The 16,290-nt window shown below is 37.8% G+C and overlaps 1 protein-coding gene across 1 annotated transcript in view; it reads right to left on the bottom strand.

Moving 5' to 3' along the window:
* Positions 1 to 11,551: 11,551 nt before the first annotated feature.
* The window catches only part of ARHGAP15 (Rho GTPase activating protein 15), a 643,467-nt gene continuing 638,728 nt past the window's right edge, over positions 11,552 to 16,290 (bottom strand). Inside the window, exon 14 of the mRNA XM_090267320.1 lies at positions 11,552 to 11,914. Within this exon, the coding sequence (XP_090123446.1) occupies positions 11,731 to 11,914 (184 nt within the window). The 3' untranslated portion in view covers positions 11,552 to 11,730. The remainder of the gene's footprint in view (positions 11,915 to 16,290) is intronic.

Below are 16,290 nucleotides of genomic sequence, written 5' to 3'. Positions count from 1 at the left end.
AACGTCAAACCGCCTTAGGGACTCCGGCTCCGGATTTCCTGTCGGGGTTTACTCCCTTAGCCTTTCCCCTGAAGAGGTATGCCGCAAGGCAGCGGAGGTTTTTTGGAGTCAGAGTTTTCCTTCTCTGATGTACCCTGACTGGAAGATCGAACCAGCGACACTTAGCTCGCAGGCCGATGCTCAATCCACTGAGCCAAACCAGCCAGGGGACTAAATCATTAATCCTTAAGTGAAAAACTTTGTCTTATATGGCTTGTGATTGTGGTCCTCATGTCTGTCCCAATGTATTGCACACAATTATTGGTTAACAGCTGTTTGTTAATAATGATGCCAATGTCTCAGTATTCAATGGGTATTCAAGAAGATACTCTTAGCAATGTTCCCAGGCAAATCCACAAATTTTCTTAAGAATTAGACTTTAAACTTTTCTCTCCTCATCCAAATGATCATTTTTTAGTGCTACTCTTAGTTTTCTAATACTACAACTTCCTTCTGTATTCTTTAGATTGCAGCCATTATCATTTTTGTTGGCTGGCCTTTCTCTTACAGATTGTGTTTAAATAGCAGGTTTTGGGAAGGTCTATGCTACCCTCATGTGATGGTATTTCTAGAGCATTAATGCATGGCCTGGTGAAGCATATCTTTGGCTGAGCTAGCCAGTTCAAAAGCCAGCTTCACAGCAGAATTTCACACATGCAAATGAACCATTGTGATCCTGGTCATGAAAATTCATAGAATAGTGGCTAGTTCAGTGTGGATGACCTGTCAATTTGGCAGCCAATCATTTAGTTAAACATCCAAATTACTGGCCAGTTAGTCAAAAGCTAGTCTTCCTGCCTGTTACTGGGTTCTATGTAATCCTATTAAAAGCAATGACATTGCCTTTGATTTGTGGCAGTTAATGGTGTAGAAGTACCATGCAGGCACAGGACATGTGGTCTGGCACAGTTTAAATGTGGGCATTGTGAGAATGGACTGTTTGTGTTACTATTGAATTTGTTTTCAAAATACTAAATATCCTCTTTGAAATAAGAGGCAAACTATCTTAATTTCATGGATGCCCCTATTTACTATTTTTGTCAATTTTAACTGAGAGTTCCTCTAAGGATTGAATCATCATTCTTTGATATGCAGTAATTGATTTTGTTGGATCTATATTTAACTCCTTGGATCAGCCTGTCCTGCCAGGCAGTCAGACAGAAGCCTGTGGGACTGCTCAAAGCCTGGTAGACCTTGGGATTTAGTTGGACATCAGATGTAAGTTAGTAGAATTGATAAGCTGGGAAATAAATCTAGAACAGTAATTTCTAATCATAGACTTCTTGACAGTATGATGAAAACCCTAGACTTTAATTTCAGGAAAGTGCACAAATGATCTAGCATGAAAGTTCCAAGAGTTCACGTATCTGCCAAAGCCCAGGGGTCCAGGGAGTCATGAATCCCAGGTAAGATTCTTGCTTTGGGTGTGAGCATGGGAAGCAAGAATGAAGAGAGACGGAGAGACTAAAGAGACAGAGAGACAGATAGAGGAGGGGCACAGAGATAGAAAAAGACAAAGACAAAGAGGCCCAGAGAGAGATATAAACATAGAGGCACAGAGAGATTAAGGTAAGAGAAGTAGATACAGTTCCACTTCTTTTAGCATAACACAATTTCTCAATATCATGCTCAGATTCTAATAAACACTCTGATATTCATAATCCTGGGTTCTTGTGGTAAATAAAATCTCTCATATGAAAGACACAATATCTCACATCTGAAGATTTTTGACACAGTGTCAAGAAACTCTACTAGGACAAAGATTTCATTTTAAAGGCAAGTAGGTAGGCTGTTTTAAGACACAGTGTTATAAGTTAAAGCACCATTTGGCTTGTAAATGAAAAACCATTTTGTGTATACTGAAGACCATTAATAGAATAATTGTACTGAAAATACTACTAATTAGGAAGCCTTATCTCTTATACCTATTTGTTGTCATAGTTTATTCTCACAGAAGCCCTGTTTGTTAAGTAGAGGAGACATTGCTATATGTATTTTATGCTTAAAGAAATTGAGACAGATGTGTATACAGATTCTCCTAGAATCACAGCTACAATAAAATAGTGAACTCTAAAAACAAGATTCCCCAGCTTTGATTCTAGGTTGAATCCATATCCTTGTTGATACTAGCATCCATATAACCAGTACAAATCTTTTTGTTTCCTAAAATCAAATATATGAATTGAAAATAGTGTTCTTGAAATGGAAAAAATAATAGAATCATAGAAATTTAGAGTGCACAGGATCCTAGACATGAATAATAATTTAATTTATTCATGTTAAAGATAAAGACCTGACCTAGAGAGCTTAAGAGACTAAAGCAGATCCTCTAGTTGGCTCATGGGGATGTGCAGAGGAGACACTTGGAGTATCATAAAATGAGGACTTGCCCCTCAGCCAAGTCCCTGCTTTTGGTTAACTAGGAAGAAGTGAGACTTAAAAGCACATTTTCTATGTCTGATATAACTAAGATGGAATGATTTGGTGACAATTTTGAAAAATTAGGTGTGAATCAAATCCAATTCTTTTCTCAGATTCTGCTTGGAGAGTTTAAAGTTTCAATGAGTGTTTCTCAGAAATAGTTTTTATGGGACAATGTACAGTTGTGCACATTCTGTTGGCTTGGGAAACTTTACATAGCTGTAAAGAAATATGAGAGATGAATTATGCTGCTTCTCAGGCTATAATGGAGATTCCTAGGTTAGAATGGGTAATATATGTATCAAGGATGGATATTAACATACTCATACACAGTCATCCACATACACCCACATTCACATAATTATATACATGTAAGTATAAAAAAATTGGCTTTAGGGTTATTATAAATACTCATTTATAACTTGCTTTTTTGCAATTATTTAGTTATGCAAGATATTCCTATATTCAGTATTTTTTTTTATTAATAAACATGTCTAGTCAAAGGAGGCATTAATGAAGCAATTCCCCAAATAAAACAGTCCATGATATCTGAGTTGCAGCAGAGAGAGAGTGTGGTCTTTGTAGTCTAATCAAGATCACAAGACTTGTTTTGAGCGTCTGTCATCTTTAATTTTACGGCACTTCATTTCAGAGTAGGACTGCCAGGGTCACATGCAATTAAAACACAGGCAAGATTTGTCTTGTGAAATCTTAACATAAAAAGTAATGTGTTACTCCATTTTAACTTTTCTACTGAACTCTGTGAACTCACTAATTACTTTTCCCCCCTCTTGTCACCTTTTTGATATGACATGTATTTTATAGAAGAGATAGAAGTTTGGATTTTTTTTTAATATCATGCATATGATTGAGGATAACAAAATTAAACCAGAGGAAAAAGAAGTGCATTTGTCAGAAATACATTCTTTTAGACATATCTGAGTACTCCAGCTTCAATTACAAAGAACCTCATAGATCAAATTCTAGGAAATAACTGTTAATCTGCTTAACTAGGGCAGGTAGAAGTGTAATAATAAACCGGAGATTTTATAGAGGCCAGGATAGTGAACCAGAGTTTATTCTCTGGGGTGTGGGGCAAAGGGGCTTTTATGTGATTGGCTGTGAAAAGCATTAAAAGCCAGCACCAATGTGGAGATTTGCAGTGTGAAGAGGGTTGTTCCATCTTGGTGATCAGTAAATTGCATAGACCCTTATTAACCTTATTGATAAGGAGCTTAGGGAAGTCCCATTCAGGCCACAATATATTCTTCTTTTTGTTCTCCTGTCCATCTCCCTTGGCAATCCCAGCTGCTTTGTATGGAGAGCCTTTATGCTGCACCTCAAAATTCAGCGTGAGTAGCCGTGTCTTTAAGTTAGAGCAGGAGAAGGGAGCAAGGAGCCAGCCTGTGCACTGGGGCTCAGGGCCCATTTAACTGGTGCTGCGGACACCTGGAGAATGTTTGAAAATTTTGTGCTTAAAGAAGCTTTTATATTGCTCTTCTTTCAATGCAGCTGGGGTCTGTAGGGATCAGGGGATTATTTTTGATACCTGTCGAAAAGACTTATGTCTACACTGATTTTCCATCCCTCACTACTAATTAACCTTATTGTATACAGGAAACAGTCTATTTAATACCTGCATTCTTTCTGTAATGCCAAGTAAAATGAAATCCAGTGTGAAATCTAGTTAGCGTTTGCCTTTTTGAAGTCATTTTTAAGTTTCCAGTTTTAGTGACTGTGACCTTAGAACTGATAGCTAGAAAAATAGTGAGCTCAAACCAATTTTGGTTTCAATTGTATTCTTCACCCCCTTCAACTTGAAAGCTGCCTTTCACCTGGACTTGTGGGGGTAGTGCAGGAACGGGACTTCCTGAGCCAGACTGTGTTTCCCTGGAACCTTTCCACATTCTTCTCTCCCTGAAGGTCTACGGCTTCCTTCCCTTTATACCCCCATAGGCTGGCTCCTTCTCCACTGACTCTCTGTTTCTCTCTTCAGCAGCTGAACACCTTTGTCTTCTTCTTTTCAGTGAGAGAGGCTAGAATTTGACAGATGGTCACATCACGGCCAAGTTGTGTAGCAGCATTGATAATAGATGCTGGACTAGAGAAAAGAATCTGAGCCCAGGGTTAAAATGCTAAAGGAAATCCCATTGGTGGATGTTCGGAAGGGAAAAAAAGGTAGGGTCTAGCAATAAAGAGCAGAAATTAAACTGTGTAAAATGTCACCAAATGATGTGGAAAAATCCACACGTCTTCAAGTATGCTGCACAATATGGACTTAGAACACATTTTGCTAGTGATGTGAGAATGCTTAGCACGAGTCCTGCTCTTAAAATGTGAGTGTGTGTGTGTCTCAAGTAAATTTGTCAGCTTAAATGGTGCCAGAGGAAAGTGAGGCTATTTCAGATCAACGCTCTGTGTTTGCCAGACTTATTGGCTGTTGAGATTTTCATTCAATGGTCAGAAAGCCTAGGCTCTACAGCATTTATCTAATACCTAAATCATACATTTGCCAGGGCAGGGAAGGTGAGTGAAAGCTGCCGCTGGGTGTCACAAATACCTAGGCTCTTCCTGATCCAAAGCAGAATGTCAGAATTCTCCATTAGACTTGCAGGAGTTAGTTAGCAAATCTCACCATCTTTCTTCTGCTGAACTTCGTAAAGAAGCATTTCTTGGAGACTTGGACTTCAAAAGAAGTAGTTGAAGGGGTATCTGTTCGATGATACATTTGTAGATGGGACTAGGAGTTCGTAGAAATACCAGTGATTTGAGGTTAGGTTTAACATGCTATGACTAGTTGATAGGACCCCCAGTGGTGAATTGTATTCATACTTAATGTTGCTAATGTTGCATACGTTCTGGGTGTTTGTCTTGTTTCAGTCATCTAACAGGTGTACGCTGAGCACCAGCCATGGCCACCGGGTGCCACTCTCGCTCACTGCTTTCATAGCGCTCTTCCAATCGAATGAAGAGCGTTGTATAGCGTCCAGCTGATTGCTTAAGAATTTCGTGGACCCTGCATTTTTCAGTTCAAGTGTAAGCTAGCAAAAAATCAGCTGGTTAAGTCTGTAAGGGCTGTGTGCATGTGCATGTGTGTGTGTATCCTGTCAGTTCTCTCACCAAGACAGCTAGACATTTTCATTTTGACAATACTGCTACAGAAAATTGTCGTCTTTTTGTACAAGATGTTCACTCTATGTACTCTCATCATTTGGATGATTCGGGATCACTCTCTGGCAGCATGAGACATAGCATGTCCCAATGCCTGCCTTTTTTTCAATTGTTTTAAAGAGAAAGACTGTTGGGGACCCATTTTTTCATCTCATACAGAACCTCCAAAGGGCAAGATCTACTTTCAATACACTATCAGGTAGTATGATATCATAGATGATGACAGGGCATTGACAAATCTGACCCAATACAGGATAATACGACGTAGCAGAGTAGAAGCTACCTAAACAGGTACTTTTAAAGATGTAGGCAAAGAGGCTTCCATTCTGTCCTCTCTTTAATACTGTAAAATGGTCGGAACAATGTATGTGAAACATGTAGGAAAGTGAAATGGTACATGAGTATTAAAATTATAATAGCAATAACATGACTGAGACTTAGCCATTTACCCCTAACAACAAAGGTGCTCTGTATTTCTTTGGGGAAATACTTAATATCCCTCTTCTTCTTTCATAAAAATCAGTATGAATGTAAAATTCTCATGAGGTGTTTTAATGGGGGAGTAACCAGGTATCCACATATGGAGTATAAATATTTAGGGTGTTCATGGGCTTATATTTTCTTCAGTTCCTTTTCCTAATCCAGTGAGCAGGTGGTATAGTGGTTAAGGGAGGGACCTTTGGAATCATATTAGTTAGCTTCAAATACTAACTTGACAATTACTAACTGCATGAACTTGGGTAATTCTATCATATCGCCTCAATTTCCTCAACTGTAAATTAAAGATAATAATATTACCTCCCTCCTTAGTGTTTTGAAGATGAAATAAAACAATACATGTAAAATGCAGTTCTTGACACATGACAAGCACTCAATAAATGTTAGCTAATCAAAATTAGTCTTTCAGGACTAATTTATTTTGGTGGTCTTCTGGGTGGCCAGGGGAGCAATGTTGCCCACAGAGGAAGAGGGAGAAATCAGAGCCGGTAAGATGAAAGTGACTTTATGATCATCTAGAAGCAGGAGGTATAACATGCATACTCATCTGACTTGGGCATGACTTGGTCAAAATATTTTAAGATGGATGCTGACAAGTGCCAAGTCACTGTCAGAGTACCAGAATCAACCCCTACACCAATTCAGCTGGAAATGGGCCTGTGATAGGAGTTCTGTATGACAACAAATAGTGCTTTGCTCTCAGCAGTCTTTAATAGCAAGTGCTGGATGAAGCTCAGAGTTTCAGTAGAACGATGTTCCATAAAATTGATTTCTATATCTGTTGTCACTGTCTGAATTCAGATCTGCATCAATAGTACTATGATAATAATCTGTCTGGCAATGGTGCCTATAATTTTTCCCTGCTTCAAACACTACTCCATAAAATTGCCAGGGGAGTCCTTATAGCTCTGATAAAGTCACTCCCCTGTTAAACAACCTTTAGGGTTTCAAGATTGACTATAAACTTAATATAAAACTTCTTGGTATGGCATTCAAGGCTTTTTAGAAGATCATAAAGTTAATTGTTAGTCAGTAAGCTGGAGGGCTATCATCTACATATATCCAGTAGGAGCAATGTATAGTTTCATGATATATTACCTGTTTTAATTTTCTTCACATGATTTCAATTGATAGTTCTTGAGAGGCAAGGTAAGGCAAATATTCCTTATTCTATTTTATATATGGGAAAACTGAGACCCAGATAGAGTAGATAATTTGCCCAGGATGTAAATAGCAAGTCCTATGTGCTTAGTCTGCCTGTTTTCTCCTTGTACACATTGCTTTTGACTCATTCACACAATCCCACCATTTGCTTCAGTTGCTACCATTTTCTAAGGAGCAGGCTTTGCAACATCGAAGGCTTAACAGTGAGTTCACAAAAATGAAGGTGCTTGGGCTGAGTCTGCTCAGATGTGTTTTATTAGGTGCCCTTAAATATCAGATTTCACATAAGTTTCTGAATTTCTGGCTTTCCATGAAAGATGAAGCGATGGCAAATTGTGCCCACATTCCCACATAAGCAATGTCAGCTTGAGCCAAGTAGAAGCTGACCCTTTTGGCCAGGGCTTAGCTTAAGTTTCCCGCAGCAGCTACCACTTCACTGTGTCTTACGGTTGCTCCTCTTCACTCACTTATATCACCTGCCTGGCACCAGTAAGCAGTTGAGTTGGCAAACCTTGGTTTAAAAAAAGGGAAAAAATAATCCACTATTTTCTAAAGATAAGATGAAACATTTAAATTGAGGAAGTAATATGTGATTATTATGTTGGAAGAAAGTCTTTGCTGTTTTGTATTAAGATTTAATTTTCCCAGAAGAGTTGATACTATTTTGGTGTCATTTCTTATTTTTGAAAACAGAGCAATTTGACCCAAAACCCTAGTGACGGTCTTTTTGAATGAAAATCTTTGCAGGACCTTTTAATTAGGAATTGACAGGGTGATTAACTTATAATTCACAAAAATAAATGTGAAAAGGAAAAGTACAGGTCAATTTCTGGCTGTGTTAAACTGTAAGGACAGCAACATTGGCAAGTGATTGTTCTCTTTTAACAGCTTTTCTAATTTTTCTTAATTGGATCCTTTGTTTTCTAATTGGATAGGGAGAACCATCACATGGCTTTCAATTACTAGCTGTGGCATGGTGATCCTGCCATATGGCACATGCTAAGTACTGTAGTCAGACTCTCAACATATAGGACAAAATATGTACCATCTCCAAGAAGCTTTTTGTGTGAGTAAGGGAGGGGCAACCTCCCAGGTCCAGGGTGAGTTCATACAAGCACATGCTGAAATGGGATGTGCTGAACTAGCTTTATTTTCCAGGGAGACTATTTGTACTTGTGCTTCCATTATCTTAAGGCTATAATTTCTTAAAATATTTTCTCCTCATAGTATAGAAATGCTTCTAAGTATACAAGACTATCATTACATTTCTAGAAAATGCTAAAAAGCATACACACATACACAAACACATACATACATGTGACCATAAAATGCATACATAAGAAAATGTCAGGGTCCTCAAAGTAATTTGTTTCTTCTGCCCTCTGGTGAATTTAGAGATTCTCTTTCTAATAAACTTTCACTGTGGCTTCTTATTTTATAACCTCCATTGGACCTCTTTTACCTACAGGATTAAGTGTAAATATTTTATCATGACTTATATCTGATCCCAACATTTCTCTTTAGTTCCATCTTCCAAAATGGCCAGGTCTGTCCTACATCCTCTGTTCTCACTTTCCCTTGGAGAAACGGGGTCTTTCACAATTCTGTTCTTCTCATTCCTGCTTCTTAGAATGTCTTCTACATTTTTCTTTGTCTGTGTAATCTTATTCATTGGTCAGGATTAGACTGAAAGCCTTACTTACCTTCCCATTGAAGCTTCTTCACTTGCTACCCCCAGGCACAATTTGTTATTTGGTTCTTTGTTAACCACTGATCTTTACTAGCATCTCTGAACTAGCTTCTGCTCCTTCATTCATTCATACCAAAATACTTTTTCATCAATAAAGCTGGATAAAAAATACTTTTGAGCATCTCTATGTATAAGTGCTGAAGCCTAGGGCTACATGGTTTCCAAGACGATGTGGGTCCTGAATGTATTGAAGTGTAGCTAATCCTTAATTGATTGTCTCCCTTACTGGACTGTGAAATTATAGAGGGTAGGGATATTTGCCTTATTTTATATTTGATCAGTAGAGTCTAGACTTGCACCTGGCTCAAATGAGATGATAAAGCAATATTCATCGCCTTTCCATGTGTTCTGGATAGAGAATATTGATCAGTTTTATAAAGTCTAATACCTTAGTGAGTTAACCTATGATACCTACAGTCTTGGTTTTTAAACTTGGAATACTTAGTTGATATAACCATCGTTGCTGACTTTGAGATGCTATGGAATCTAATGACCTTTTGGTCTAACCGTTTTTAGGCCTTTACAGTGTGTATAAGTCAGATCTTGTGCTGGGCACTTTGGCTCAGCACCTTGGAATGGTCTTTTCCCAGAGAGGAAACACAGTCTCTGATTAAATGCCCTTAGCAGCAGGGACAGGGCACAGCTGGGGTTTGAATCCAGCTAAATCCCATCCAATTGAAAATGAAGAAGCTGGTGCTTTTGAAGATTATAAATCTGGAAAGCTGCAGAGATGAGGGGTGGTGAGTCCCTTTTCAAAGCAGGTAGTCCCACTTCTTTTTGGCTGGTAGTGCTGCTTTCCTCGGGCTGATGCTCCTAGAATTACTTTAAAGATGGAAATGTGAAGGCCTAAGATTTTAATGCTGGGAACCTAACCCTACTCCTCTCCCTTCAAGGAGAGAAGTGATTAAAGTCTTGGGGAAGACATAATTGAGAAGATGGAATGTCATGGAAATGAGGACTTGAGATAGCATCCCAGAAACTCATGTTTGATGGCTCCATGCTTTCCTGAAAGGTGTAAGTACAACTTTACAGGAAGAGCCTAAAGCTGGCAAGTTTGTTAGCTCATTGTTACCAGTGACTTTAAATCATGGGGTTCTGCCTCATGTGCTTCTCTTGGCTTTGTGGTATATGTATACGTCCTGCTTGATAAAACCACGCTTCAGCATTTACTGTGGTTGTTTCTCTGTTCTTGGCCGTGAGCCTATGTACTGGTGCCATTGCCAAAATAAAGATATTCAAGAGGGCAAGGGAAGTCCCTCCTTCCTCAGGCAGCTCTGTGGGAGCTGGAGCTGCGTGCACATCTGGCTCTCTCTCGAGCAGACTCTCTCTACCGTAGACCCATCTATGCAGACTGCTCATGCCTCCAAGCTCATTATTGCTCTAAGTGTTTGCTCTTGGATTTGTCTTCGCATGTTTTATTTACACGCTTTATTTTTCATTTTATGAACAAATCGATAACTAGACTTATTCTTTATCACACTGGATTAGTTTTATTTATTCCATTTGAATTTGATTAAAAAGCTGTCAAACATAAGTCTACATTTTTATCAGAATATTTTCACAGAACTGGGTATAAGATGTGTTCAGCTAGAACATACTTTTCAAAATAAAACAATGTTTGATATATCCTAGACAGTTACCCTTTTGTTTATTGATGACAGCTGAAACTAACCATCAAATGGATAAAGCAATCCAAGTCTAGTCAAGTAATCCTTAGGGCATATGAAAAAAATGCCTTTTAAAAAAGTGTTCTTCTAGATTGATTTAATGTAATTCACCAATAAAGCATCCTCAGAAGCATAATAAAAATTCTGCATAAAATGACACAGCCAAGGGAAAAGGAGGATATACAGTTTGACAAAGCTTCAAAATGGATGTTAACATTAAAATTGAGCAGTCATGCAATTCTTGTATAATATAAAGATCAAAATTGCAGGGCACTAATTTTGCTTCTAATTTATAAGACAGTATGTTTATGGGACTGCAAATAATATATATAAAAAATATATCCAATGGCAAATGTTTTGAACTGTCATTTTTCTTCAGAAAAAAATTGTCATTCAACAATAATTTGTACATTCTGCCATACAGCACAAATGATAGCTAGATTATATTTACACATACAAAAGTGTTCTTGAAACATAAAATGTGTCAATGTTCATTAAGAACCTGACCTCCTTTGCTCTATTTAAAATTTATTAATTTCTGCCTTCCTTCCTCTTTTGCTGCTTCTCACATATACGTAGGAGTGTGAGAGCATGTGTGAGGCAGCCAGGGTAATGAGAAGGCTCACCTGTGTGCACACACACTCTCAACGACACTGACACTCACTCACATGTCTATGCACACACAACCACACACCCAATGCTCGGGAGCTGCATCAAAATAATTTTTTTGGATACGTACTATACTCTGTACATTATTGAATAGTGTGGAGCACACCTAATGCATGCCTAGTGCTAGAAGGAAGAGCACTGAAGGGGTTAATGTGGAATACATATAGGCAAATATTGTCAACTATTTTATTCAAATGTTTGGAACTTAAACACAAAATCATCATTAAGTTTTCACAAAATGAGGCATCTGTCGCTTGAAAGGAAAAAATATTTCAGAAATATGTTTACAGAAATGTAAAAATATTAGGCATTGAGACAGATGTGAACATATTCAGTAACTTGTCTTGTCTGTCAGTCTTCTGCTGAGCCGAAGATCTTATTGTACTCACTCAGCATGAGCTCAGCTATCTGGTTTTGGTATACCATGTGTATCGCCATGTTCCCTGTTTCATTTTCAGCTCGCAGAAGGGTGGGTCCAAATACAATCCCTAAGCTTTGGGTCGACATGAGGTTCTTGGAGGCTTTGGCCACTATCCTGTGCAGAGAGGGTGAGAGGGAGAGAGAGACGGAGAAAGAAAAAAAAGATTCATTGGAGTTTAAAATTGTAGCTACTTTTGAGTTATTAAGTTCTATATTCTTGAATTCTTTTCTTTTTAAATTTCAATTTAAAAAAGGAAAATAAAGGCACTGATTGGCTTTGGCAAAACAGGAAATGCAACAGAAGCAAACATTTTTCTAGGTCCAGAAAAACAACGTCTAAGACAACTATTTAATCTTCTACTATTTATGCTTTACTGTATGGAAATAGAACTGATGACTTTGGGGAGAAAGAATTCATTGTCTCGTACAACTTGTCACCCCCAAAGTACCTGGCCATTGTGAGTGCTCTGTGAATGTTTGTGAAATGAATTAATGAATATATTAGACAGCAAACATTACTGTGGAGATTTAACAGGATTCAGACTTTGAAGTGTTCATAGTCAATAGAGGAAACAGGTGAGACCTGCAGAAAATATATAGGAATCCAAACATAAAAAAGTAGAAAATTAATGCACAGTTGATAATGGAAGGTAGATGCAAAAGTTGAGAAAAAAACATTTTTAGTGTTTAGTGTGAGTAGAATGTTCCTGACAAATGCTAACCAGAATATGTCTAGTAGAGCACGTAGGATCCAACACATTTTGGTGTATGGCAAAATTCTAAGTCACTATATTCATTTTGGCCAGCCAGTTTAGCTCACGTCTCAATAAAATTCTAAGTCCTGTAACATCTGCATAGGAAAAGAGTTCCACTGGAATCAGAGAAATGTTTGCTTGTGTGAGGACTGTATGGAGAGCTGGAATATCAACAAAACATTAGAATGTGGTTTTCTTAATGGTAAGCTTTGCCTGCTTCAACACAGGATTCTTAAAAAGAAAATAAAGTCCTATTCTATAAATTGAGACTCTAATAAATACTTATTATTAATATTAAGGTCTACTTGGCTTTATATTAAAATTAGGATGAGGGAGAATTTAGTGACATTAAAGAAACAGGGAAGGACAGGACGCTGACAAACACTACACTCTGCATTCCACCAGTCATCCTGAGCCAAGGGATTCATCTGTGCAGAGAATGAATAGAGGCAAAGGCACACCTCACTTTGAGGCAGTGGGGCCTTTGGTCTCAGAGACCATTACTGAACACTGGCACACCGCTTGGATTTTGGAGGACTTTTTGTTTGACCTATTTAGGCCCACATAGCCTCCAGTCAGAGGAGACAGGAAGACTTGCTTTATTTCCATCTCTTCACAAACACAAATCTCTAATGTACCAGTTCTGTGACCAAGAGGGTATGCCTTCTCCCTCCTGAAAGAGATTGTGAAGGACCAAAGCTATCCATTTGTGACTCCCCACAGCACAAGTTCATGGTCAGCAATTTCTCTAGGCATCTTAATACTTATCCTTCTCAGCAAAATTTCTGGCCTCAGAATCGAGAGCATGGCCAGAGCTAGAGGAGGAAACCAAGACTGAGTTTCCACCGGATGGAGAGTAGGAGACTGGAGTTGCATGTGAGCACCCCTCTTGGGGAAAGGGTTCTCTATCTTAACTGGTGGGTCATTGAAGAGAACTCCTGTAATGCATTTCTGCCAGTGCATTGGTTTCCTAAGTTTTCCGTGTACAAATGTTCACGTTGTTCTTTTATGCATATGTAAATCATATGCATATGTTCCTTTGAGAAGGAACAATCATTCCTTCTCAAACCTATATCATTTGTGTCCATTTCTCTGCACACTTATTTGATTTTAATAAAACCAGCTTTAACTTATACATGCTTTAAAATAATCTTGTTATAAGTAGATATTACTAAATAACGTATAGTTTTGTATTTTGTTGTATTTGCATTATTGCAGGTTAAATAGTCTTAGATTGGAATTATTTCCTAAATTGGGAAAATCAAGTTACTTGCAACCACTCTTTGAAAAATCAAATTCAGTTAAGAAGAAAAGTAAGAAAATGTGGATGGTTGTTACATAGAATACATGCTGTCTTTCTTAGTCATTATTAAAAAATGTGTATATTTTTGTGGGTGTGTAATATACAGATTTTATTAGCAATTTATGTTTTAAATATCAACCAACTGGTAGTTGGTGTGTGGAGAAATTAATCAATCTCTAGGTTAGAAAAGATGCCGAGAGTGAAGGTTAATTTGGGGTGGAAGTTACCAACTACTAAACTATATGATTCATGTGCATAGGCAACATATATTCTCATCCTAACAATTAAATTAGATGAGATTCCTTTTTAATAGACACTGGGAATGGACATTTCTAGCAATGAAGCCCCCCAAACTGGGGATGTTTGGGTAAACATATTAATGCTATTGGAAACTTCCTTATTCAAATGTGAACATACCTAGTCTCTACCTGAATAGATACTTAAATAGTCAAGTGGTTAGTTTAGGACCACATAGAAAGTCAACCACAAGTTCAAAAAATAGCTAGAATACTATTCTACAAAATTAATTCAATCTTGTTGTTGTTGTTGTTTTTACCTTGAATCAGTAGATATAATTTCTATTCTTACTGTGGGAACCAGCTGAGCACAGCAAGTGCTATTATTTCGGAAGGCTTCAACTAGTAAAACATATGTAGAGGGGAAACAGATGCTATTGAAAGAAATAAGACCTGTGGATGGCAAAAAATAAAATCAATCTACTATCTAAGATGGAAAACTCCAAAAATAATAAGTAGTATTTCCAGTAGCTTAAAATAAAGTTGAGTTGTTTTACTGGAGGAGAGGGGGATTTGACTCAGAAACTAAATTAATTTTTTACTATGGGTTTGGCACCGTCTCCAGGACAGCTTTCACGAAAGTGAGTTCTGCAATACACCATTTCTGTGATACATTTCACAAAAATAGCATTCCAGAGTTAAATAAGTTTTGAAGAAAACTGTATGCCATTTTTCCTCTTGAAAATTCACAATGCACAATAGCATAATAAAGGCTCTGAGAAGTCCTACAGAAAGTGTCTGGTTATCTTTTTGTGCCTCATGTGTTTCCCAACTTAGTTGAATGTCATAGATTCTCACGAGTGACAAGGAGAAGCACATATAAAAAACTGCTGCTCTAGTTGCTTCCCTAAGGGACTACTTAAAAAGTCTGAAAATGTTATGGACTTCACCCTCCTGTGCCACCCTGGCTTCAGAACGATGTCACAGCTAACTCAAAGGTCAGACCGTGGTCCTTCCTGGACAGTCCCATCCCTCAGGCAGGGCTTAGATTTTAGTAGGCCTTAGACTCTACCACAGTGATGTAAATTTTGAGTTACAATTTAACCTATTGTCAGCAAAGAACTAAAAGACAGTCTTCTTCTATGACAAAAAAAAAAAAAGGCTCCGAAGTGAAAGAACACATCTGAAGAAAAAAGGTGAGAGCCAAGACATGGCTGAGAGATTAACAAGCAGTGAACTGATGGGTGGGTAAGAAGGTGCGAAAACATTTGGACCTTAGATCAATATTTGGAAAGTCCACTACGTGTTTATTTTCTCACCATTAATTTACTCATAAGAAATCCTCAGAGCAAAGTACCTGATTCTAAACAACATGAAGAGCTCAAAGGTTAGTGCCTACGAATGCTTGACTGATAGGAGAAAGACCCCAAAGTGCAACTCTTGAGAAAAGATATTTATTAATACTGCTTAGTTTAAAATAGCCTGACAAAAATAATTATGATTTTATGAATTTGTTCATGAAATAGCACTTGATATATATTCATTATAAAAGGAATTCTTACTACCGCTAAGTAAAATTTAAGTTTATAAAATCTTGAAGTGGGTAAGAATTCATTTTTCTGGCAAGAGCTTAAAGGGAATGATATACAGTTTACAGCATAAAAAGGAGAGGAAATGCCAGAGCTACTTTTTGTCAAACCCAAGTGGAAGTAGCAATGATCCATCAATTTAAGATTATTTTAGAAGCAATCTATAGTCCAGTGCTACAGATGTTGGACCCCAGACAAAAAAATCCTTGCAGCCTTATGCTGGGTAAGTTTTTCCAAGAGTGAGCTGAATTTCTAACCCAAAGAAATTTCTTAGTTGCTTAAAATTACAGCCAAATGACTCAAACTGAAAGAGAGCTTTACTATAAAACTCAAAATCAATGCTGAATTAAGAAGACCAAAGCATTTAATAATAGTCCAGCTCTAAACAGATATATGGATGCAAACTTCCTTTTAAGTTTGTGCTTTGCTGTGACCGTAATGACTTGCAAAGGAAGTTGAAAGCCGCATAATTGCCTGCAGGACAACTCTCCAGTTATTGGAAGTGTATTAAAAGTGTTCCCTTCCCTATCTCTGTAGTGCTGTGATTTTCCAACACACAGAACTTGAAGGTGGTTTAACTTGAATGGGGAGAATGTACTCCTGCCATC

Source organism: Furipterus horrens, unplaced genomic scaffold (assembly GCF_987537825.1).
Source record: "Furipterus horrens unplaced genomic scaffold, mFurHor1.1.pri manual_scaffold_1, whole genome shotgun sequence".
Lineage (NCBI taxonomy): Eukaryota > Metazoa > Chordata > Mammalia > Chiroptera > Furipteridae > Furipterus > Furipterus horrens.
Note: the sequence above shows the minus strand (reverse complement) of the source record. Positions and strands in the feature narration are given on the sequence as shown.